Raw genomic sequence first — 26,697 nt, 5'->3', positions numbered from 1 at the left:
TTTGCTTTTTTCAACTTTTTTGTATGTAATTATCAAAAAGTTCTATTAGGAGTTTGCTAAAAAGAGTTGATTCACTGTTTCAAATATTGTGAACAATTTAACCTTTCACATTTATTATTTATTAAACTATAAAACTACTAAAACTTATGGTGAAAATAATAAGTATATTAATACCTGAAATTGGATTTACAAATAAGTTTTAAAATTTATTTTCCTTTCATAGGATTTAGATGTTTAAAATTGTTATGATTGTTGCAAAAACTTAATGTTCTGTAATTAAAAGGTGGAGTCAAATCAGGTCAATTTTTTTAGTTCACTGTTACAGATAAATTTCTAATGCCTAGCAAACAAATTTGATTCAGACTACTTTAACAAAAGAATTTCACGGTAAAAACTATTTTCCTAGTTGTTTGAGAGCCATACGAGTGCTTCAGAAGAATGGTCATGTTCCGAGCGATCCAACTCTTTTTAAATCCTACGCAGAATATGGCCACTTTGTGGACATTAGGATAGCAGCTCTGGAAGCAGTTGTTGATTATACTAAAGGTAATGCTTTAGAAATATTTGTTCATATCATTTTAGAAAGAAATGTTTACTATTTAAAGTCAGTTGTAGATATTGTGGTTTTCTTATTATGTAAAATACAGTTTTAACTTTAAATTCTTAATTCACTGATTTTGTGGTCAATGTAGAATTCTTATAAGAATTAGTAAGTGAGGGAAAAGAATAAAATTATAAGTAGATATCTTTGGTCTTTCCAAGAAGTCAGTATACCATTCTTATATTTTTAATTATGAGTTATTTTAAGAAATAGGAGATTTTTGTAAATTTTTAACTATATAAGGATTCAAGAAGACATCATGCTCCTATCTCAGATTTGTATCTGAAAGTAGAGCAAGAGACATCATCAGGAGCTTCAGTACAGGGATTAAGCAAGGCTTATAAAGTTGGGGGAAAATAAGGCCAAAAATAATTAAGAGAAAACTACAGAGTCAAAACATTTTCAGAAATACAGAGGAGAAATATAAAGAAATGAAATGTAAGTCATGAAGAAAGGAGCAGGTGGCAGAAAAGGAATAATCCAAGAAGTAATAGAATACTGTGATAGGGTGTCAGTGAAATTGAACTAAGCTATTGAGAGGTGTCTAAATGTGATCCATGAATTGAAGATCATTTGAAAATGGAAACTATTAGAAATAAAATTATTAAAATAAAGCTTTTCAAGTCATAATAGCAAAACTTGTTGGAAAGGGTGAATGGGAATAGCTAATGAGTCATTTTATTGGTTAATATAGTTACAGCACTTTTTTTTGTAATTACTTTTTATGTGATGTTGAAAAGTTAAGGCTGCTCTTTAGTCTTAGATGAAAGAAACCACTTGGGCAAAAACAGTTCACTATTAAAAAAAAATAATATAGTTGAGATACCATTGAGTATCAGACTTCTCTATAATTTGATTTACGCTTCTAGAAACACAATTTTATTTAAGTATATTCTGTCCATTTAGAGTTTAGGGCTCACTAAATTATAATTTAGGGCTAATTTAGGGCTCAATAAATTTTAATTTGCTTTATGTTGTATTTGCCATTGATTTGAGCTATAGTGAAAAATATACACTTGGTCCTGTTTTATGTTTTGGCTGCATAGAGCACAATACTTATAAAATTTACGAAGTGGTCTATTACATGGGGAAAAATGTAAAGAAGTTGTCTGCAGCTTTTGACTCTGATTTAACTCCAGCCAAGGAAGAGTCCTAATACTAAGTGTGAACTCCTTGCCTGTCACTTGTTTAATTGGTTATAATTGCAACAAATATATTTCTTTATTTTTATTTTCAGTGGACAGGAGTTATGAAGAACTGCAGTGGCTCCTTAATATGATTCAGAATGACCCTGTACCCTATGTAAGGTTAGTTTTTGTGCTATAATTATTTTTTAAAGTCCTAAAGTAAATTGAATAATTTCAGAAGATTATACATGCAAAAGTCTTTGTTATTTTTGAAAACATAGGAATATGTTAGGCTTTTATCACGCCCTTTCTAAATTTATTAATTTGATGTGGCTTTGAGAAGATGTTTAAAAATACGTTGTTAATAAATAAAACTTATTTTCTGTAACTTTACATATGATTTCTATTGTAACTTAAAGGAAAGCTTTTGTAGTGCATCTAGAGGATCCCTTATGTACCCAAAATTATGAAACCTCTACTGATTGGCTGAACTTACTTTAAAAATAATTAAGAGCAACGTTTTGGTATATTCCATTTGTTCTTTTTCTATCTCATATAAAATCTTAATTTTTCTTAAGTAGGCGTGATTATGTGTGTTTTTGCATTTCCTTCTAATCTTTTCTGCTTTCTTTTGCAAAGTAGGATGTTTATGGTTTAATCAAATCGGATTTTTTTTTAATCATTTTTGTGTTTCTTTGCACGTATTAAACACTTAAAATTTTTATTCATTTTAACATGATTTCATAAAATAAATTTTGGCAGCTGGAAAGTCACTTAGGTTGTAGCCATTCCAACTGGAAACAAGAACATAGAGCTAGATATTAATTGTGTGGCTCAACTTTACACACCAGTTGGCAGGTAGTTATTTTCTTCTAAAAAGTCAAACAAACTCCGCCTTCTAACCTCACTGAAATGTATCTGGGCATGAGGAATTCACATAAGTCACCTTATATTTAAGTGTTTTAAATGATGCTTATTATATAAATCTTCTTTATACAAAGTTTTGCTGTTAATATTTTATAGTTCTTCATTTGTGATCTAAATTGTATTTTACATAATTTGTCTTGTGATTGTTATATAATAAGGATAAAGGTTACATGGACAAAAATCTTATAATCATTCATTCTAAAATACGTATTTATATAAAAGATGATATGCAAAAGACCTGCCCATATCTCTTATCTGGCAGAGCTCATGCATTTGAAAGTTTATATCCTACTGATAGCAAGTAGGAACAGAAAGCATAAATACAGAATAAATGAAACTTACCATATATTCATTTGTTTTCAATACACATCAATAGAACTAACATTAAGATGCATATTTCTGCCCTAGCTGGTTTGCTCAGTGGATAAAGTATCAGCCTGCGGACTAAAAGGTTCTGGGTTTAATTCCAGTCAAGGGCACATGCCTGGGTTGCTGGTTTGATCCCCAGTAGAGGGCGTGCAGGAGGCAGCCGATCAATGATTCTCATCATTGATGTTTCTATCTCTCTCTCCCTCTCCATTCCTCTCTGAAATAAATTAAAATATTTTTTTAAAAAAGATTCATATTTCTGAGATCTTAGAATTGTGTTTTGAAAACCATTTTAAGCAGGTTTTGAATTCTGTAATATTTGAAATTTTTATATTTCTGAATTATATGCTGTACAGTTTAAATAATTGCTTTTGAAATACTGTTGTAGAACTGTTAATATCATTCAAATTTCATGAGCTCTAATATTTATAATCTGAGATGAAAATCTCTTTAAGGATATATTTCATGATTATTTTTGACATGTTTTCTTTTTAATTCATGTGGTTCACTTAGAGCACCAATAGGCTTTACTTAAAATCATCTAACCCATAGTTTACCCATAGTTTAAAAAATTCAACATGTTGCCCAGCCAGGGTGGCTCAGTGGTTGAGCTTCGACCCATGAACCAAGAGGTTGCCAGTTTGATTCCTGGTCGGGGCATGTGCCAGGGTTGTTCCGTCCCCAGTAGAGGGCTTGCAGGAGGCAGGTGATCAATGTTTCTCTGTCATCAATGTTTCTATCTCCCTACCCCTCTTCCTTCCCTTCTCTCTAAAATCAATTAAAAAACTCAGCATATCTTTAAAAATATTTAATGGCAGTAAGTGTTAACACAGCAATTACTTTATGTGTACTTTTTGGTTTGTTGGAACATCTATCTCTATTTTTATTTCTCTGCATTTTATACTTTCAATAGGAACTCAAGTCTTGTTTTCTTTGTTCCATCTTTTCTTTTTCTTTTTTTCTTTCTCTATTGAGGTATAATTGACAAATAACATAGTATCTATTAGTTATATTGCATTAGGTTAAGTAGGCTATTTTTAAAAATGACATGGAATTATCTTCTCATTTTGGAATCAAGCATGCATATGATCACAGCGTATCAATTCAAGGGACGTACATCCTATGCTTTTTTTCATGGGAGTTTTTGAATATTTTTTTGGTTTTGGTTTGACTCCATTTCTATAGATAGTGATTGACAATGGTATTTGACTAGCCCACCAAAAAACTGTTCAATTGTCTAGGGAAATAATAAGATGTTTTGGCTGCTGTCAATATGACATAAACCCATGACTTTCTTAGGATTTGCTTCTGGTTTGTTCCAGATGTCTGAAACATATGGTGAGTTTTGATATTTAATCTCTGCAAAAATTAAACATAAGATTCTCATTGTCTTTCCTTAAATTTTATCTCCTTTTGAGTATTTAAAGAAACGTTTAATTGTTAAAAGTAATGCATATATTAATCATTACTGCTCTTTTAGTAATAATTTCAAAGTTATCCCCAGAGTACCCTTTACAATTCTTTGGCATGGCTTTAAAGAATGCACTGATCTGCATAAATACCATAAAGGTTTATTTGTTCTCATAGCCTTTCAGTAGTCTTTCATATGGTCTTAAAATTTCAAAGCACAAAAGGATGTTAACAGTGAGAGTCCACATATTTAGGTTTTACAGACATAAAATTGAATCCGAAAGGGATTAAGTGACTTAACTACAACCTACTAGTCCATTTTTCTCCCATCTCTTTCTCAAGTACTAATCTGATTTGATATCTTTCCACCAACAATTAAATATAAAAATTTCCCAGGTTCACCACCTTTTTTAAAGTTTTGCTAGCATCAATAAAAAATATAACCTCAGTTTCTTTTTTCCTCCATTATATCCAAGCATGCCATTACTCTGAGGTTTGAATTTCTCAGACCTCGTCATAGGCCTGGCTTTTATCCCTTCACTAAATGTTAAATTACTGTCAAAGCCTCCTACTTCTTTTCTTTCTCTATCCTCTTTTTATGGTGTTTTTCAGAAGACTCCATATGTTCAGGTAAAAACTCCCAATAGCAGAGTATAACTGTTGCCATCTGTATGGATCTTTGTTATTATAACTGTCTCTTCTGAATCTCAGCTTATTTTGAGGAAATGTTTTGCAATCTCCATATTTGGAATGCTTCTGCACATTTCCATGCTTGACAAAGAAACTATATTAACAAAGTTTATATTCATTTGTATTATCTCAAATGTAGACTTCTTGGCCTATATGTGATTTTTTTTGTACCATTTTAAGATTTTTATATTTTCTGATCAGTTTTTTCTTAAAACTTTTCTAAGGAGAGTAATACATTCATTTTAGAAGCAGGCAGGGAATGATTGGTTAAGAATACACAGAGTCAGGTTTTAGAAGATCTCATTGTACAGTAAGGCAATTTTAGAAAGAAAACCCACCAGAATTTAGTAGGGGGAAAAACAAAAAACAGTATAAAAGGTATATAGTAATATACACCTTTTGAAATGAAACTCAGGCACAAAGCTAGATCTAAAGAAGGGAGATGATAAAATAGGAAGAAGGAACTGCAGGCAATTTTCAAATTTTTTAATTTAATGATAGGCAAAATTTTATTTTTTTTCTTCCAGACATAAGATTCTACACATGTTGACTAAGAACCCACCATTTACTAAGAACATGGAGTCTCCCTTATGCAATGAAGCCCTGGTAGATCAACTTTGGAAACTTATGAATTCGGGTAAGAAAATAGTAGCTTTCAAAAAAACAAAATTATGACTGGATTATTTTCATTTTATAACAGGTTTTCAATACTTTTTTCTTTTCCTTTTTTTTTTAAGTAGGTTGCTTAACACATCTACCTTCACAGTGGTGGATGTGATAAGGTTTGCTAAGGATATATTTACTCACTTTGCCCCAAAGGTTAATTGAAGGTACAAAAATATTAATTTATGTGAAAGTTGTCTCAGATGTTTAAAGAGCTTTATATATTAACCTGCAAAGTATTATTATTGTTTTTGTTTCATAAGGTTACAAAGGGTTGAAAGTAAGTCTTTTCCCTTTATTCTTAGGAAATTACATATGTATACACATACAAATAAAAATGAAATTTGCTGTTTTTTACTTAGTGTAAGATGGACAGAAAGATGGGACAGAACTGCCCTTTGGTCCCACTTCGTACACATTTTCAAGCTTCTATCTATAAGGACATTACTGAAAAATGTCTTGAAAAAGTGACTTTCAAAGTGAACTTTCTTCTTAGCAGCTTTTTGACTTGATCAGCTTTAATAGCAATTACTTCAGAAAACGAAGAGATGATCTTTTTTAGGACTGGATTTGCTACTTAGTGGTTTGTCTTCATATTCTTTCTGATTTGAATAGAGAACATCAATACTGGGTTTCCTCCTTTCTTCTTGAGTGCTGTTGTATTCCAGGTAAGCAGGGTTGGTCTCCAAGTTTCACTGCCAATGAAGACAGAATGGATGCATTAAGAAAGTGATGACTGTTTTATCAATATACTAGAGGCCTGTGCACGAAATTCATATAGGGTAGGGTCCCTAGGCCTGGCCTCCCCTCCTCTTCCTCCCCTTGCTCCCTCAGTGCCCTGCCATCGCTGCAGGTAGCCTGCTATTTTCCACGCTGCCCCTTGGTGGTCAGTGCATGTCATAGCGAGCCATCGAACTCCCACTCTCCTGGTCAAACTCCCAAGTGGACAATTTGCATATTAGCCTTTTATATTTATAGATGAGCATTCCTTGCCATGTCAGTGATTGGGGTGAGAGGGTCTTCAAAATGCTGTCACAGACATTGGCAGCTGTTCCAAGGCCTCTGTCTAGTGCAGTGGTCGGCAAACTCATTAGTCAACAGAGCCAAATATCAACAGTACCATGACTGAAATTTATTTTAAGAGCCAAATTTTTTAAACTTAAACTATATAGGTAGGTACATTGTTATTAACTTAATTAGGGTACTCCTAAGGCTTAGGAAGAGCCACACTCAAGGGGCCAAAGAGCTGCAAGTGGCTCGTGAGCTGCAGTTTGCTGACCACGGGTCTAGTGGAATTGATTGATTTGGAATCCTAGCATTTTAGATCTTGGAGGATCTGACGACCAGCTAAGTTAACTGCTCTCATTTAGGGCCCAGGCAATTGACTTGCCCAAGATCACACAGCTAACTGGAATTAAGCAGAAGTGATTTTTCCCACTATGCTGTTCAACTTAAATTCCACTTATAATGACAACCATTTTAAGATTTTATTCCATGGTTTTGAAATACAGGGCAGTTCTGATTTTTTATCTTTTTTCTTTTCTTTTTTTTTTTTTTTTTTTTTGTAATTTTAACAGAAGCACCACTATTCCATTTTTTAGCTCTCTTGTAGCATTAAATTTTAATATTTATAAGTCAATTATTTGAAGGAAAACACACCATCTGGAACTCCCTCAGAAACAAAACAATAATGTTCATTCCTCCATCCAAACTAAAGGTAAACCCAAACCAAAAAGCCCACATAGAAATAAAAAGTAAAAACCATAGCCCAGCCAATGTGGCTCAGTGGTTGAGCTTCAACCTATGAACTAAGAGGTTACTAGTTCGATTCCTGATCAGGGCACATTCCCAGGTTGTGGGCTTGATCCCCAGTAGAAGACTGAGGCAGCCGATCGATGTTTTTCTCTCTCATCGATGCTCCTGCCTATCTCTCTCCCTTCCTCTCAAAAAAAAGAAAAAAGAAAAAAAAAAAAAGAGTAGAATCATATTAAAAAAAAGTAAAAAGCTGTAGTGTAGTGGTTTAGTGAAATTTAGCGGCCTTCCCTATGCTGCCTAATTATCCTTAATCTGACTTTAAAACACAAAACTGAGCATCCTAGCTTATGAAAACACATTTCCATTTGCTTTTAAAAATTAAAATAATAGTTTTTTAAATTAAAATAATTCAGTTGTTTAACTGGTTTCAATGACATCTGTAACAAAATGGTCAGGATGCCAGCAGAGATAAATAATAAGGTGATATTGTTCTTCAGGGTTTTCTTCCAGTACAAATGTACCCTAAACCATTCTTGTTTTTCTAACTGATACAATGCCTAAGATTTACTCCTTTTCTTGCTACACCCACGAATATGTAGACACAGGACTAGCTGCTCTGTCAGGATCCCTCCCTTCTTTTAGAGCAGCGGTTCTCAGCCTGTGGGTCGCGACCCCTTTGGGGGTCAAACGACCCTTTCACAGGGGTCACCTAAGACCATCGGGAAACACATATAATTACATATTGTTTTTGTGATTAATCACTATGCTTTAATTATGTTCAATTTGTAACAGTGAAATTGGGGGTCACCACAACTGTATTAAAGGGCTGCGGGCATTAGGAAGGTTGAGAACCACTGTCTTAGAGGTTGAGCCCCTCCATCCTCTGTGTGAAAGGCCCAGGATTCTGATGCTTTGAGGAGAATAATAATGAAGGCCTACAAAAATGAAGTAATGCCAGGCCAGTAAGGTGTCCAGATATGCATATTCCAGAGAAGGGGATGGATTTCCAGTGTAAATTCTTTAATTTTGTACTATTCTTCCCATTTCTGTGTTTTTTAGGTTTTTTTAATAGTTTTTAGGGCATAAAAACCTTATCCTCCTACCTTTCTTTTGCTTCTAACAGTGCTATGCTATGTTTCTGCTACCTTTAAACACAATGGCAGAATGAAGATGTCTCAGATGGGATTCACAGTAGCTCCTTCATAGGCAGCAGTGCGGCATGCAGAGTCCTCAGCACAGTGTAGTGTAGTATGAACTCCATAAAATTATAATTCCTTTTGTATGGATTACCTTTGCATGTAATCTACACTAATAAAAGAGAAACATGCAAATTGGTGTCACTCCGCTACGCCCACCAGCCAATCAGAGTGACTATGCAAATTAACCCAACAAAGATGCCAGTTAATTTGCATACACCGGTGTGGAGTGAAGACTGAAGGCTCTGGCTGGAGTGAAGATTTAAGACTGAAGAGGCTTGGCTTCTCGGTGTGGCCAGCGGGGAGAAGCCAAGCCTCCGCTGCGGTCGGACCAAAGGCCTGGGTCCCGGGTGCTGGAGGAAAACCGGTGCCGGCAACCAGGGGAAGGAAGGCCTATTGCGCGAATCTTCATGCAACAGGCTTCTAGTTAATATAATATTTACTTATCTACTAGAATAAATCTCATCAGAATCACTAGTCAATTATAATTTATTTTTTTATTCTAATATTTGTTCTTGAAAATCACAAAGCTTAATATTTATGCTGTCCAAAATTTGCTATAAATGCTTCTTTCTTTTTTGTTTCTTCTTTTTAAATATTATGCTACTCTTTTGAAACCACAGTCTAATTTTAATATTTATAAGGTTTATTTTCTTATCTGGAAGAATTTATATATTTCTTCTTCTCACTTGTTTTAAATTCTCTAGATCATTTTAAATTTGGCCTGGAAACCATATAAATTACTAACCCTAGGTGCAATTTTTATCTTAGCCAGTCAGTTCTGTTTGATGGCAGTACCTACCTACCTGGAGTGCTCTACTGGGGGGGAAAAAAGGAAAGTGAGAAAGAACTCTGGTATCTAGCCTGTCATTGATTTGGGCCAATCTGAGATCATACCCCTATTTTGGAGGAATTGAAAGAACTTGCCTCTAGTCTCTCAGCTACTTTAAGCTGAATTTCTGCTCAGGCAGTCTTCTCCTCCATACATGTTGTACTATCTGTTGCCACCTCTGGGGTTTGCTTAGTATTGTTATTATTATTGCTATTATTTATTTTTTTAAAACAAACACCTAGTATAGCAACACTAATAGAAAGGTGTTTAGCAAAATATTTTCCTCCTCTACAATAAGTCCAATTTTAGGATTATGTTATTTCAAGTAGTTGTAGGGTTTCTTATATTTAAAACCTGAACATAATAAATTTGAGAGTTAGGAGAAGAATATGTTTTGCCGAAACCGGTTTGGCTCAGTGGATAGAGCATCGGCCTGCAGACTGAAAGGTCCCAGGTCCGATTCCGGTCAAGGGCATGTACCTTGGTTGCGGGCACATCCCCAGTAGGAGATGTGCAGGAGGCAGCTGATCGATGTTTCTCTCTCATCGATGTTTCTCTCTATCTCTCTCCCTTCCTCTCTGTAAAAAATCAATAAAATATATTAAAAATATGTTTCAAATGCTAGGGTTCATGAAGGCTCATGGAACACTGTCTTTCTAACAGATTATTAAAGAAGAAAATCAGACAAGATGAACAGAGAATGAACGAATGTGGAAGAAAATTTAAAGGCAGAAAACAATACTTTTTAAAAATTCATTTTGTAAAGAAAAATGGTGTGACGATAAAAACACTTTTCCAATTACAACATTCACTCGTTCATTCACAAACATTGATTGTTCCTATAACAATTTATAAGTATCCGTGTTAGGATAAGATGCATCTTTAGGGTAGAGGGTTTGCCAGTGGGGCCTAGGTCAAGGGATGGTTCTTTTTAAGCATGATAATCCTTTCATCCCTCTGCATAAGTTCTGGAACCGATAAAAATGTACAGTTAAATGTGTATATTTTTCTTTCTTTATTTACTTTTTAGGTACTTCACATGACTGGAGGCTACGGTGTGGTGCTGTGGACTTGTACTTCACACTTTTTGGCCTCAGTAGACCTTCCTGCTTACCCTTGCCAGAGCTTGGGTTGGTTCTTAATCTAAAAGAGAAAAAAGCTGTCTTGAATCCAACCATAATTCCAGAGGTCATCACCGGCAACCAAGAAACTGCAATTAATCCAAGTAGCCACGCACAGCTAGTTGGATTTCAGAACCCTGTAAGAATTGCATGTGTTACAGATGTAATTTTATTATATTGAGCTCTCTAGAGAAGAGAATTGTTTCTTTTGAACTGGCAAGTTTTAAAGCCTCAGACAGTTTTTTTGTACCTTTTGAGAAACTGCTGGCATTCATTTAGCACTGTGTAGTTTACAAAGTGCTACTGACAGCTACATAGTGCTGCCAGTCCCTTTACTCCTTTATGATGACATAATGATTGTTTATACTGAGCATACAATTTCTTCGTTGAGTAGTAGAAAATTGACATGAATATTTAGCCTGTTATATGTTAACCTTCTTGTCCATATATGGTAATGGAACACTGAACACAAGGGGCCCTGACTTTTTTTCCCTACTCTGTGTAATACCTAGCATAGTTCTAAACATAATGAGTGCCTGGCCAATGAAAAGCTTCTTGAATTAAATAAGTATAAAGATAATAAATGATCACGTAAATGAGTAATCTGATTTGGGAGGAGATTATGCATTACATTTTAAAATTTTATATATATTATGCTTGCCTTTTGCAAAGTTTTATTTCTAGCTATGTATTATAAAATTACCAGAATTTTGTAGAAAGACCTTTAGGATACATATCAACCATTTTACTATAATTTAAAGGACATTTTTCAGAAATGATTTTCTTATTGATGACAAAATGTTCCCAATACTTCAAACTTCATTTTTCACCAATATTTAGACCAGATTACTTGCCTAGCAATTCCCTACTGGTGTTTTGGCACTTTAACATTCAGATTCTGTCTATGCCAGTTAGAACTAGTCATTTCAAATTACTTATCACCGAGATTTTCTTAAATACAATTTTATTTATTGTAAATTTAAAATATATCCTAGAGTTTGGGTTATGAAAAAGTAAGACATAGGGCTAAGTCTCATTAAAGAGCTCTTTCAGATCTGAATAGTTATAAATCTATGGAAATGAATATGTTTATAATTCTTGCACATATATGTTAATTTATCCACATTCATACTTTGACTCTTTAGGATAAGAGGAGAAAATGACACCAAAAGATATATTCTTTTGGGAAAACTCTGAAAGTTCACTTAAATAACTTCTTTCTTCCCCAAAAAAAACTAGCAGACAAGAAAAGATGAAATTTATTTTAAGCCCATTGCTGATAATTTACAGGCACTGGGCATGCCCTAATCTGCATGGTTGCAATAGCTATTAGTTTTCAGCTATAATATGAGCTACTTGTCTTCAGAAACTAATTTTGATCTTAAATATTGCCGCAGGAAGTTGATCATCTTGCCAAGGAAGCATCATGTAATATATCAGCTCATCAGCAGGGAGTGAAGAGGAAGTCTGATACACCACTGGGGTCCCCACTAGAACCTGGTCAAATACTGGAGAAGAATGAGGATAGCAGTAAAGTCAAACTCAAAATCAGAGTAAGAAATACAGGTTAAACCTGTATTAACAGTGTAGGATATTCACCTTCTTATAAATCTTTATGAATACTTGGTTTTTCCTTAGGAACAGATGGGACAGACTGAATTATAAAAGAACCCAAATGTCCATCTCTAAAACATTCCAACCGATTATTTAATTTCTGTTGTCACATACTTCTTCTCTGTTTGGGGAGGAACTATGTGTGCACGATCTACCTCAGCTCACTACTCTCCCATAACATAGGAATAGATTTTAGTTGCTGTTAAATTTCCAGTAATTTCCATTCAGCTCCTTTTGGAGGCTGGGCCACATAATCTTTTCTCTTTCTTATACTTTTTGAGAAAAAGAGCCTACTTTTCCTTTTAAGATTATTTGGGGGTATATCCTGTGACCTCTCTGCTACTTTTCCTAAGAGCTAAGATCCAAACATAAAGTGATATAATGGCCCTTTTTCTCTTTTGTTCCATGTGTGTGTTTTAGTTTTCAAGTTCTCAAGACGAAGAGGAGATTGATATGGATACTGTTCATGACAGCCAGGCGTTCATTTCTCATCATTTGAACATGCTTGAAAGGCCGTCTACTCCAGGTAAGATTAGTGTATTGCAGTTACTGAGCCGATCGAGAGAGTTCACAAGGTACCACTGTTCTAGGGTGTGTTGCTTTATCTTCAAGTGAACAACTGTAAAGCTTGAAAGTAGCCAGTATAAAATGAAATATTAGATTGTATCAGATTTAACACATGAGTAAAAGAATAAATACAAAAAGTCTTCTTTTTCCATTTTATTTTTTTTAATATTTGGCATGCTTATACTTCTAGATTTGTTATTTATTTATTTTTACTTAAAAATATACATATATCTTTAATATATTTTTATTGATTTCAGAGAGGAAGGGAGAGGGAGAGAGAGATAGAAGCACAGTGATGAGAGAGAATCATTGATTGGCTGCCTCCTGCATGCTCTAGATTGGGGATCGAGTCTGCAGTCTAGGCATGTGCCCTGACCAGGAATCAAATCTTGACTTCTTGGTTCATGGGTCAATGCTCAGCCACTGAGCCACACCGGCAGGGCAAAAATGTATTATTTTTATTTTTAGAGTCTTCTGTTAAATTGCTTCTGGTTTAAAGGCTAGCTTATAAAAACCTGCCATGCTCTTTTCTTTCTTTCTTTCTTTGGGGAAACAAAGGGATTAATTCATCTTCTCCTTCTCCTTTGGCATTTTAGGGCTCTCTAAATATCGGCCAGCTAGCTCACGGGCTTTAATGCCCCAGCATTCACCAGGGGGTGATGGCACACCTGTCACAAAGCCCCAGTGGGGGATGGAACTTGCACGGAAGGGAACAGGTGAAATTATTGTGTTTTTTTTTTGCTTAAGAACAAATCTATAAATTTCATAAAGTGTCTTTTTTTCTTTTTTTGCATTAAATATTACATTTGTTTCAGGTATACAACATAAAATTTCTTTATTAACTTCAAAATACATAAAAAATATAGATCTGAGGACTTGCTTTTCTTGCAACACATTGAATTTATAGTATCTAACATAAATGAATGTACTACTATTTTGTAAGACTCAGAAATATCAGAAAAGTAGAAAGGAAGGAGGGAAATAATTTCATGTCATTTAAAGTTAACATTTTGCTCTTGTAGTGCTTTTTCTAAGAATATTATAATATGAAAATTCCAGCTTCAGTACAAATCATCAAATCTGAGCCTCTGTACTTTCATAAAATACACAAATCAACCACTTAACTTCTCCTCTCTCCTTGCCCCTGAAAGTTTTACAATTGCTTCAATAATGAGACCCTTAATGCTATGCCTAGAGAACTCACATGTTTTGACTTTTAAATTATTTCATACTAATTGGGCTTAAGTTTATGAAAGGTAATTTAGTTCAGATATGTTTATTAACTATTGTACTATTTTACATTGTCTTCTGCTTACCCTGTTCTTCTGTTTCTTGCAAAGAGAAGATTATAATCCAAATAAGAGTAAACAGTCAAAACTGCTGAAAAAGTCCAGTCTTCAAGTTTTGGAGGAACAGAGAGTGAAAAACTAGATACATAAGCAAAATCACTTTTAATTAATAGTTTTTCCAAAAGTCATTAATCTGGCTTTAAAATTTCAAGGGATGGATTTGCTTATATAAACTCTGCTTTTATGATATAAACAAAAGAGTTACTGTTTATTGATTTGAGGAGCGTAGGAAACCAACTGTGATTAAGGGGAGACTTCAAACAAAAGCAACACCTCAAAATATTTTGGTATTGTGACCCCAGGCTGTTGGGTGCTTATATCTCTTTGTGTGCTTTATGCATTCATTGTGGTAGGTTCATAAAATATATTTCAGAAGGAAACCAGTTGGAGACTTTGGCACAAGGGGATTTTGACATTTTTTGACCCTTGCTAGTTTTGTATTCTCTTGGCTTTTTAGGGGATTTGTTGTTATTTTGATGTAAGTTTGCTTTATTATCATTATACTTACTAAAATTTTACTAGACATGAAAAATTTTCTGCATTTTTAAAAATTATAAAACCTAGTTTCAAATCTCTTGTATACCAGCATATTACATATAGACTGATCGATAAAACTTAATTTTGAATATAGTCTTTAATGTGCCTTTGTAATTTCTTCAAACATTTATGCTGTTCAGTGCCCTATGACCAATGAGTAAGTCTTATCATTTTACACATGATAGTGTTCCAAAGGTTTATTTCTACATGTATTTATTTGGGGATCTAAATACAGTTTTCCTATAGATACATTATTATATTTGATACATAACTTTCCCAAACTACCCAACAAAACCCTTTTAACTTACACCTGAAGAACAGACGTGTGGAACCTCAGCGCTGTGTGTAACAGTGTTTCTGAGGGAAGGGGCACTTTCAGCTCCGCCTTTTGGAATGTCAGAAGCACAACTTTAACCTAACCTAGTAAAGCTGGCAGTGAAACAGGAACTTCCCTCTTCCTGCACCCTCCTCCCCCCCGCCCCCGCCCCCCGCGGGAGCCAGGGGTCTCCTTTTCTGATCTTGGCCTGGGATTGGGAGTGGGGGTTCAGAAAAGGAGGCATAGAACACAGTGGTAAGGGAAGCTGTGCTCTTAAGTCTCTAGGGATCCTCAAGTTCACAAATGGGTTTGGGGGCCTTACTCAGTTCACTCAACTGAGGCAACTTTTATTTGATCTCCAGAAGTCTTATAAGGTTTTTTGTAGTTGACTGAAAATGAAGAGATTGCACATAAAAATCTGGGTTTCCAGCTTCTCGTGAAGAACTGAGAGGCCCTTTCAGGCAGGGATGTGCTATTACACCGATTCCATTTGTTTGCACCTGGAAGTCTGTGCTCATTTATGCTGTCTCCTCAGGGCCAAGGCTTTTAAGTTTGGGACCCCTGTTTAGGTCCTTCAGAGCCAGCCAGATGGTAATTGAGAACTGCAATGTGTTGCAGATGTTATGTGGGAGGAGGGAAAGAGAATGGGGGTTTAGGTCAGATAAAGAAGAACTGGAAACTGTTTAGAGCAGTGGTTCTCAACCTTCTGGCCCTTTAAATACAGTTCCTCATGTTGTGACCCAACCATAAAATTATTTTCGTTGCTACTTCATAACTGTAATGTTGCTACTGTTATGAATCGTAATGTAAATATCTGATATGCAGGATGGTCTTAGGCAACCCCTGTGAAAGGGTCGCCAAAGGGGTCACAACGCACAGGTTGAGAACCGCTGGTTTAGAGGAAAGGTCATGGTTTAACCTTTTCCCCAATTTTCTTTCCTTGCATATGATAGTGAGAAGAATATTTTAGGGATGGGGTGATACATATGTGGGAGGTTAAGCCATTTGGGGTAAGAAAGAAGAAGCAGCAGGGGTATTTTTAATACCTTCGTTACTTTATACTGTTCCCTCTCTCCTAAGGTCAGGAATGGGATTTGTAAAAATAGGTTTATGGTTCCCATGGTGACTGGTTATGCATACCAGGCCCTCTCTCCCACCACTGCAGCCTGGTCTGCGGGCAGGCATTGCTGTGATGGAAGCAGAGAGGAGGGACGGGAGCAGGAGCCAAGGGAAACCCTAGTGGTTTCTGTGGGGAAGAAGAAGAGAGTTCCTAGTTAGGGCTGCTGTATTATGTGATTCCTTCTGGCATAAGTTAGCAAAGCACTATTCTGATGCATGAAACCCTTTGAAACAAAAAACTCAAAAAGCTGAGAGCCCTACAGTTCTTGCTTTTGAAACTCTAATATGAAAAACAGACTTTGGTCTTTTTCTTAAATTATAATGACATAATTCTGTATTTTTTTACAGTGATCTAAAGAAACCAAAGAACAGACTTTACAATTCTCCTAATAGAAACTGCAGGTTTTGTGTTAAATATAAACATATATCTAATGTGAATGAATTGAATAGAATTAGCAGGTTATTCACTGTCTGTTACCAGCACTTTTGTGATGGGCTGAAAAGCTTCCACATTAGGTTTTCTGTTTGTTTTGCATTTGTTAAATTGACTGCAGCAAACTCTTACCCATAATGCATTTTATTTGGTCTCTAAGAAAGAGGTTATGTTGGGTAGAATAACAAAACTGAACATCTGTTTGGTTCTTTCTGTATAACATGAAGTAGAAAACCATAATGTAAATTTTATAGATAGATAGATATAGATATCTCCTTTTCCTGATACATCTGCTATTTTACAATAGAGACATATATTTCAGGTCACTAAAAGGGCATTCATTAACTTAAAAATGAGTGGTGCTCAGCTTTGGGTGGACTTCAAGTTCCCAGCCATTTTATAAATGCCTGAAATAATGTGTGAAAATGTGTGTGGTAGGAGTGGTACTGTATGCATTTTTCTCAGTGGGAATTCTATAGATGACCTTCTTATACTAGTGAAAGTAATCTCATATGTGTCCTAAATCTGACTCTTATATATACAATTCCACATAGGAAGGAAATTGCATTTTCTTATCATGTTGGATTAGCCCTGGTAAAAATTAGGAAAGATAGAGATTAAGTAAACAAAAAATATATCGTCTATAATAAATGAAACTTAAGAGCTAAAGGTTAAATAAAAATGTAAATGTTGATGGTAGTGATAAGAGTAACATTAGTTTTATCAGATGTGCTGTTGTTACATATACTAGTCTGATAAATATTAGAATATGTCTTTGCACATTTGTGGGATAAATTTCTGGAAATGAACTATTTCAATCGAAGAGTAATGTTTTCTTGGATAAAGCCAAATTGCCTTAACTTCTCCTTTTTAAAAAAACGCTTTGTACGGAAAACTGAAGTAGTCAGATGCATATAGTGAACCCCAGGAATTCATTACTCAGCTTCAACAGTGATCAGCTCATGGTCAGTCTTATTTAATCCATACCCTTATCCATTTCCACCCTTCTGAGTTATTTTGAAACAAATCCCACATATTTTAAATAATTTAGTATGTATCTCTAAAAGATAAGGATTTTAAAAAGCCATAGTCACAGTAATAGTCTTATACTTTAAAAAATTGAGTTTTTGTATTATTAATTAGTCACTGTTTAAATTTTAATTGATTCATAGCTGCCATTATTTTATTTTTAACAATTAATTTGTTTGAGACTGCATTCACATAAGGTCTGCACATTGCAATTGGCTGAATTGCCCTTTACATCTTTTTAAATTTAAGATTTTCAGTCGACCAGAAACCAGGTTTTTAATCTGTATTTTTAAGTCTGTATTTTGCTCATTGTATGTACCTCTGGTATAATTAACATGTTAGAGTCCTCTGTGTTTCCTGTACATTTATATTTGTATCTAGAAGTTTAACTGGATTCAGGTTTATAGGTTGTGGTGTGTTCTTCAATCTGTAAGCATGCAGTATCTGTCTGACTTTTTTATGAGGTCCAAGGCTTAGATTCATTAACTCTGAGGGTTGTAGATGGTGATGTTCTAATTGATCTTTCCATTGTTACTTAGAAACTGGATTATTCTTATAAAGCTATATTCCCCCTCGTCTCTTATTTCCCAGTAGTGTAGGTCATATAGGAATAAGATAAATGCTTGATTCTCTCTATTTATTTGCTTAATTTTCAAAACAGTGAATTGGCTGTCTAGCCCCCTTCAGTGTGGGGATCAGTCAGTTCCGGTCCATTATCAGTACTCAGATTGCCCCATCTTTGGACGGTGAGAGCCTCTTAAGTTGAGTCCATTGAGAAGGCTTTAACTTCCTTGCTGTTGTACTAGGTGTTTCATATTCATCTTGTGAATTATCTACCCAGACCTGCGATCAGCCATTTGTACTTAGGAGCCCTGGTTCCCAACACCTTTATCCTTGGATCTAGCTACTCCATTGTCTTCATAATAAGACTTAATACAAATCAAGAGAAATTTAAGATTTATAATTAATCATTATATTTTTAATGCAAAGTATAAAGCCCTTAGACAAGAAATCTGTACTTTTGAAGTGGTTATAAGTATTCCTTGGAAAAGAGTACACTCACATACACTCCATTGGGCAGTTGCCTCTGCTTGGAAGTGCATTTTCCAATATAACTATTAGTTTTTCTGCAACCCAAGTAACTTGGCAAGTGTTTAGGATTACATGATGAGACTTCCCTCAGTGCAGAAAAGACCACAGACTCCCAGTATTGCAGACAGCCAGTTGGAAAGCTGCAAAGTCTGTTCATAGAGACTGACTAAATAATGAGATAGGTGCTAAAGGAATTTACTCATGAGGTTTTCATGTTTCTTATTATACTCCTCATCACCTGACTGTGTATTCCGTTTGATATGCAACTACTTACTTATACTGCATTTATAGAATTGTGACCATATTCATGTAATTCATTTAAAGTCTAAATTAAAATCGTAAAGTGCAGCGATTTTCAACCTCTTTCATCTCATGGCATACATAAACTAATAACTAAAATTCTGTAGCACACCAAAAATTATATTCTATTTTTTGCTGATCTGAAAAAACCTGTATAATTTTGATTCATTCACACTGGTTGGCTATTGTTGTGTTGGCTGTTGTAATTTTTTTATTTGACAGTATAAGGGAAAACATGCCCCTGACTAAATAAATAGTCAGGTATTGCATGTTTTTAAAATTCTTGTGGTACACCAAGTATGCTGCAGCATACCGGATGAAAATCACTGATATAGTGGCATATTTCGCTGATACTGTGAATCAGATATCTCTCAAATTTTTTTCTTTTTCTGAAGAATATCTGGATATCAATTATTACAAAGGATACAGATCCCCAAACTTCGATATTTAAGTAATCTCTTTATTTAGCTTTTGCAATATAATTAGTGTTAGCTTTACTAAAAACTTATGAATATAAAAAAATGTCATGTTGTGGTATCAGGAACTTTATCTGACTTGTTCACTTGCTCTAAAAATTGGAACAGTGCCAGACACAAAGGAAGTACAGTAGCCAACACCAGTTGGAGGATCTATCACAGTTTCTGTGCTTTATCCCTCTGCCTTCAAATTTAGTTACCTTCAGTTGCATTTAGTCGGACTAAGTTCATCTGACATTTTATTTAAAAAGAAACACAACAGTTATATAATTCTGTTATATTCATTTGTTTAGTAAACTTCAGCAGGGGTGAGGAGGTGGCTGCTAGACACTGTGGACACACTGGGATACAAAAATTAAAAAGACAGGTTCTCTGTCCTCAAGAAGTGATGAGTCTAACGAAAGAGACCAAAGATAAAGGATGTGCTACATGTGCGCTATGCAACATGCAGAATGGTTAAGAGCATGGACTCTAGTGTCAGGCTCTGGTTTTGTCGCTCAGATCTGCCAGTACAACCTTGGGCAAATTATTTAATTTCTCTGTGCCTTAAGCTTCTCATCTGTGTTATGTTGTGGGAATATAAAAGAACTAATTAGGATGGGGGGCATTTTGGGGAAAGCTTCCAAAGCAATAACATTTGAGCTGAATTTTAAAGTATCAAAGAACCTAAAATGTTTTCTCTTTCCATTTCCCTTCCTGTATGTTAGCTTAAACGTTACTCGGTTGAGAATTTTGCCTCTGATTTCCTCCAACTTCCACCCCCAACTAATTTAAGCCCCTTGTTCTGCTCCTGCTCTATGTTTGGTCTTTTTACTACTCAGGTGTGGTTATTCCGTTTCTTCTTTGCTATTTGTCAGCTCCAAGAAGACTTGGTCTGTCAGGTTCATTCCTGATATTGGTTAAATGAATGTGCAAGTTAAACAAGAAATAAGGGAAAGGCGTTCGAAGCCCAGGGAGGAACATTTACAAATACATGGAGTTGTGGACGGCCTACCTTAGAGTGTACAGAAAGGAACAGCGGCTGATAAGGCTGGAAAGGGAAGTTCAGGACACATTATCAACTGTAAACAAAATTAGTGCTGAAAGTGATTTTAGAAAATGTCTGTGGTGATGCCTATTTTTTTTTTTAAAAAAAAAAAACAATGGATTGGGACCGAAATCAGAGTTAGTGCTGAGAACTTATCTTTTAAAAAAGAAAAGAAATGACTGCATTTCGGTCCATTTTAGACGAGATCGGGCGCGTTCAGGGTGGTGTGGCCGTAGACCATTTCGGTCCATTTTAGTGAAAAGCCTAGTTTTTTAGTTTGGATAAACAAATATTTTTTCAGAAACTGTTTCACTGGAGTTCAAGGACTTTGCCTTTTATTCTGTCGCTAGAACTGAGCTTTTCAGCAGATAATTATGATCAGCTTTGTTTTTAGGAAGATCTCTCTCTATGTAGCCGGTTCTCCCAACCTGATCACCACTGGCATTTGGGCCATGAGATTTCTTTGTTGTAGGGGCTGTCCTGTGCATTGTATGCTGTTTGACAGGATCCTTAGCCTCTACCCACAGGATGCCAGTCACACTTCCTCCTCCAAACCCATCCCAGTGGTAACAACCAAAATGTGTCCAGTCATTGCCAAATAACCCTTGGGGCAACAGTGCCCAGGTTGAGAACCATGGCTGTGCAGCTTTGTCAAGTATGGATCTGAGTATAAGACACTGTAGGCCAAGCAACTAGGTAATAGGAGGCTAGACTAGTACTGTGTAATCCAGGTGAGGTGCGGTGGTCGGAATTAATACACTTGCAGACAAGGTTAGGGGGCAGATTTAAGAGACACTGTGAGAATCAACAAGACTTGGCAACCAACTAGATCTCAAAGGGAGGGGATCTGAGATGATTCTTAGGCTTTTTTCTTAGTTGGCTGCATGTAAGCAGTAACATTACCCTAGAATAACACAGAAAGAATTTTCCTTAGGGCTTGGCCCAAGGAGTATCTGGCCTGGAGGAAGCAATTTTTGGACACTGGAGTCTGAAAACTACTGTTGATTCCTAGACTGATAGAATGTAGAAATGGAAAGAAGTTTTAAAGACATTTGATCCATTTTTTAGGTGAGATAGAGAAGGATAAACATGCTGAAGGTTAACAGCAGAGCCTGCTCTGGAGCACAGGTCTCCTGATTCTCAGGTTGTGTTTTGTTTTTAATCACAAGACTCTTATCTTCAAGTAGACACATCCTCTTTATACACTCCCTACCTTTTCTGGGTTTCTTAAGCTAAGGATGCTGAATATACTTAACGAGTTCACTTTGCCTATTCATTCCTAGAAATTAACTTACTGAACTGTAGAAATTTGGGGCTTTGGGGGATGTTGCTGTCAGTAACTTAGTATAATGTGGTAGGTGTATATAAGTGGTTCTCCCGATGTCATAGACACAGCACTACCACCCCCCACCTCCAATAGCTTAGGGCACAGCTGTAGTTAAAGGAGCTATGTTTTCATTGACCAGTGTGGGTCTTAACCTATAACAGTGTAATCATTATTGTCTCTTCATAGTACTTTAAAATAGTAAATATTAATTTTTAGAAGATTGATTGTAACACATTGCTATATGTCATAATTTGTATAGACTACAGGAGTTGAAATAGTCAACTTCCTGGCCACGATGCTGAAAACTTGTTTGTGTGTACTTATTTGGGTACTTCTGTTCCTAATTATTCCCATGAAAGTAATAAACACTTAGGAATCCCTCTCTTCTATACTCCCTCTTACTTTCGTTTCACTTTCCTTGTTACCAACAGGAATTCATTTGGGTGTTTTTAATCTTGAAGGTAAAGAGCAGTCACCTCTGGAGATGAGTATGCATCCGGTTGCAACAGCCCCACTCTCGGTGTTTTCTAAGGAATCGACGTCCTCCAAACACAGTGACCACCATCACCACCACCACCATGAGCACAAGAAGAAGAAGAAGAAGCACAAACATAAGCATAAGCACAAGCACAAGCATGAGAGCAAAGAGAAGGACAAGGAGCCTTTCACCTTCTCCAGCCCTGCCAGCGGCAGGTCTATTTGCTCTCCTTCTCTCTCCGACTGAGACCTTTGCCTCTGTCCGCAAGAGGTATAACTGAATCTCTGGCCTCTGTAAAGAACGATAAAAGGAAAAAAATTGCCTCTCAGAGAAATTCAGAATCCATTTAAATTCTAAATATTTGATTTCTATTATTTACACAGTTGGGATGTGATAAGGAAAATGTGTTTATGTTCTGAATAAACCATTTCATCCCATTACCTCCTTAACACGTGCGCACACACACACACACACACACACACACACACAGAGCAAACGCTTTTTCATACAGGCCCTCGTACCCACTGGCAGTCCCCATTCACACTACGGACTCCATGCGTGCTGCCAGAAAGTATGTTTGAAAGCCTTTGATGGATGCTATCGAGCAAAGTTTTAAACAGAAGCTACTGCCAAGCCTGTGGTGGAACCACTGTTTCCAGTGACAGATTACATAACACCGTTTGGAACTACTGAAGAAAACAGAAGCTTTTCTATAGGAGTCTCTCTATTGCATGTTTTTGTGTATGTGTGTTAACCGTAGAGCCTAAGCATCAGAATTTATAAACAAGACTACATGGTATTTTCTTTTGCCCAAAAGTCCTGAAATTTTTGGAAGCAGCTTTACAAAGAAAAAAAAAAAAGAAAAAAAATTTAAAAACTCTTTTGATAATGCATTTGGCAATTATGATGTTGGAATTTAACAGAACCATCAGATCCAGTTCTTAAATCAAGATGTTTAAATTATGTTACTTTTTTCATTAAGTATAAGTGAATATGTCCATACGTAGAATATATTTGCTAAATGTGAACAATTTACACACCCAACACATTCTAAAGTTATTTCTCTGTGACACAAGCTATGATACGTTAAAATGGTATCGATAGACTGTTTACTAACTTGGACATAGACAGCTTGGCCTTCATGTGAGTATACACAGGCATTTAAAAGACATGAACATTTTGGTTTCAATACTTCAATAGTTTGTATGTTTTTGTTTTTATTTCTGAATTTACCATGTACTTTATTGTTTAAAAATTTTTAATATGGGTTATATTTTTATCCTTTCCCTTAAGAAGTTTGGAAGATACTTCTTCCCAGAATAGATATTTCAAAGGGATCCAATAGTTAGACGTTTCAATATACTTTTATTTGTATTTAACTTGTTTAATAAATGACTTTTTAAATGGATCATTCTGCCTTTGTATCTTTTTATATCTTTTGTTTCCTTTCTGTCTGTGTACATAGAATACCTGCCCACAAAGTTTGTGTAGAGCTTCGTGGATAGGTGGAATTTGCACTGGCCCTTTTAGGAAGAATGGTTTTGGTAGGCAGAGATGGGGTACAGTTCTCTGAACAGAAGAAACAGTATTTTCAAAAGTATGGAAGAAAGCAAGGGCATGCTCAGGAATTGAAAACCAGTACAAGTTGGCCAGGAGTGTTAAGTAAAAGGGAATGTGATCAGGCATCGAAGGACCTAAATGGCAGTGATTTAAAGATTCCAATTAATTACTTGTTGACTATTGAAATTATTCTTGGAAAAATGGAATATTACAGTGTGCAGTGATACCATATATGGAATTCCCAACTTTGAAAATAGTAATGATATATTTCAAAATAATTTGTGTTGTAGGAAGACAGTGACAAATAATAGCTACCTACATAATTTAAGCACCTCTTAGGTATTGAGTACTGTATTGGGCACTATGTTATTTCTAAATAGCATATTGTATGTTTCTTATGAGCAACTTTTTTTTATTGTGAGCTTTCAGTTATGTTTATGACTAGGAGCAAACAGTATTTTTGAAATAGGTAATTATTCATAATCAAAGTTCTGGTGTCAGTCTCTCTACTGTCATTTCCCAGAGGCAGTCACTGTTGCCGGTATTACACACATCTTTCCAGAGTAAGTCTATATGATATATACATTTTTAAAGCAAATGATACTTGGAGAAATTTTTTATTTTTGTACAGTTTATCTTTTATGACTACCACATTTTGTGTCAGTATGCTAACAAATGTCTTCCTCAATGCATAATTATAAAAGAATTCTCCCATTTTTTCTATTTTAAAAGTTTTATGTTTTAGGTTTATATCCTTTATTCAACTGGAATTCGTATGGAGTTTATTTTGACAGATGGTAGAGTACTTTCTTCCCCCCTTCTAGAATGCTACCCAATAACCCAATACTATGTATTTAAAACAACATCTTTTTTCTCTAGATTTCTAATGTTATGTACTAAATTTTCCAATATAGTTGGGTCCATTTCTGGACTTTGTAGCTGGTTTCATGGATCTGTGTGCTCAACTGCCAATGTCACACTGTTTAGATTACTGTAGCTACCAGATACGGTAGAGCTAGCTTCCCCTAATCTCTTTGTCAATTTTTTTGGTTATTCTTGTGGGTTATTTTCTTTTTCTGGTTGACTTATTGAATTATATACAGTAATACTCACTTCTTATGCTGTACATTTCTATGGGTTTTGACAAATACTTGGACTTGTATATCCAACCACCACTCCAGAATTCCCTCCGTGTAGTCAACTCTCTCACCACCCAGTTCCTGACTTCCACTGATCAGTTTCCCATTCCTATAACTTTTCATTTTTCTGGGTTTATTTTTTTATATAAATATTAGAATTAGTTTTTCTACCTTCTTGAAGTTGTTTTTGTAGTAGGTATTGGTTGTGTGTTAAATCAATGGCTAATGTGTTGTTGATGTTACTATCAATATAGTATTTCTTTTTAGTTACATTATAAGGTGATTTATTTTTTGGTTTGGCATTCTGTAAATGGTGTTTTTTTTCACTATAATATTATGTATATTCCTTTAAGCTGATTTTGTACTTAGCTACTCCATTAATGAGGGTTCCCAGAGAAACAAACACACATCTTTGTTACAGAGTATTGATTCACGTGATTATGATGGCTGAAAAGGTCTACAATCTGCTGTCTACAAGCTAGAGACCCAGGAAAGCTAGTGGTATAATCCAAAGGCCTGAGGGCAAGAGCCCACAGAATAGATTTCAGTCTGGTTCTGCAGGTCTGAGAACCAAGACTGAGGCAGAAGATTGATGTCCCAGCTCTCCTACAGTCAGGTACAGAGGGAATTTAGCCTTCCTCCATGTTTTTCTATTCAGGCATGGGGAGGGCCATCTGGTTTTACTGAGTTCACTAGTCCAAATGCTAATGTCTTCCTTGGAACACCCCCACAGACACACCCAGAAGTAAAGTCTAACCAGCTATCTGGGCATCTCTTGACCAGCCAAGCTGATATACAAAATTAACCATTACAGCTACATGACTCAATTCTCATTGCTTTCAATATAGTTAATGCATTTCTTGGGTTTTACTTGAAAATAATCACATCTGCTAACGATGGTAATTTTATTACCTCTTTCCTAATTTTTGTACATTTAATTTTCTAATTTCGTCTTTTGTCTGACTTCCTTCTCTTGCTGAGTGTGCCGGGGAGCTGCAGGGATGGCATCTCCTCTCAACATCTTCCTGCACCTCTCCTCTCTGCACTTGGCAACCCTTCCATGTGTGCTGAGGGTTTGAGTTTCAAATTTCTTAGAATTTGAAGTTTACAATTTTTGTTTCTTGTTCTCCTTATTTCTTTTGGACAATTCTTAAAGAGAGAATTTACTACTCATGTCTTGTAAATGTAAAAAGATACTTTGATCGAAGTACCATTCTTACATTGAAATCTTTGTGTGGTAAATAGCTAGAAAGCAACTTAGTTTTCCCATCTGCTAACCCAGTGATGGCGAACCTTTTGAGCTCGGTGTGTCAGCATTTTGAAAAACCTTAACTCTGGTCCGTGTCACATATAGAAATTTTTTGATATTTGCAACCATAGTAAAACAAAGACTTATATTTTTGATATTTATTTTATATATTTAAATGCCATTTAACAAAGAAAAATCAACCAAAAAAATGAGTTCGCGTGTCACCTCTGACACACGTGTCATAGGTTGGCCATCACTGTTCTAACCCATCACTACTGTTCCAACTTTTTACTGTAAACAAGTGAACTTTCTCCCTATCAAGTGTGCTGCAGCCCAAGCAGAATTGTCTCTCAAAGCTCTTGACCTCTGGCATCCCTGCCTTTGAGTGTGGGCT

General features: G+C 35.5%; 1 protein-coding gene across 18 annotated transcripts in view; it reads left to right on the top strand.

Moving 5' to 3' along the window:
• Positions 1–26,697, top strand: part of TAF2 (TATA-box binding protein associated factor 2) — an 83,082-nt gene that overhangs the window by 48,547 nt on the left and 7,838 nt on the right. For 13 of the 18 annotated variants that reach the window (XM_036338147.1, XM_036338143.1, XM_036338141.1 and 10 more), the window contains 8 exons: positions 407–546; positions 1,839–1,908; positions 5,652–5,761; positions 10,601–10,830; positions 12,089–12,244; positions 12,726–12,831; positions 13,469–13,588; positions 22,309–23,763. In XM_036338147.1, the coding sequence (XP_036194040.1) occupies positions 407–546; positions 1,839–1,908; positions 5,652–5,761; positions 10,601–10,830; positions 12,089–12,244; positions 12,726–12,831; positions 13,469–13,588; positions 22,309–22,601 (1,225 nt within the window). In that variant the 3' untranslated portion in view covers positions 22,602–23,763. Of the gene's footprint in view, positions 1–406; positions 547–1,838; positions 1,909–5,651; positions 5,762–10,600; positions 10,831–12,088; positions 12,245–12,725; positions 12,832–13,468; positions 13,589–16,541; positions 16,566–22,308; positions 23,764–26,697 lie in introns of those variants that run through there. The other 5 variants (XM_036338142.1, XM_036338148.1, XM_036338145.1 and 2 more) reach the window with 5 other exon arrangements.

This window comes from Myotis myotis, unplaced genomic scaffold (genome assembly GCF_014108235.1).
Source record: "Myotis myotis isolate mMyoMyo1 unplaced genomic scaffold, mMyoMyo1.p scaffold_m19_p_16, whole genome shotgun sequence".
In the NCBI taxonomy this organism is placed as follows: Eukaryota; Metazoa; Chordata; class Mammalia; order Chiroptera; family Vespertilionidae; genus Myotis; species Myotis myotis.
Note: the sequence above shows the minus strand (reverse complement) of the source record. Positions and strands in the feature narration are given on the sequence as shown.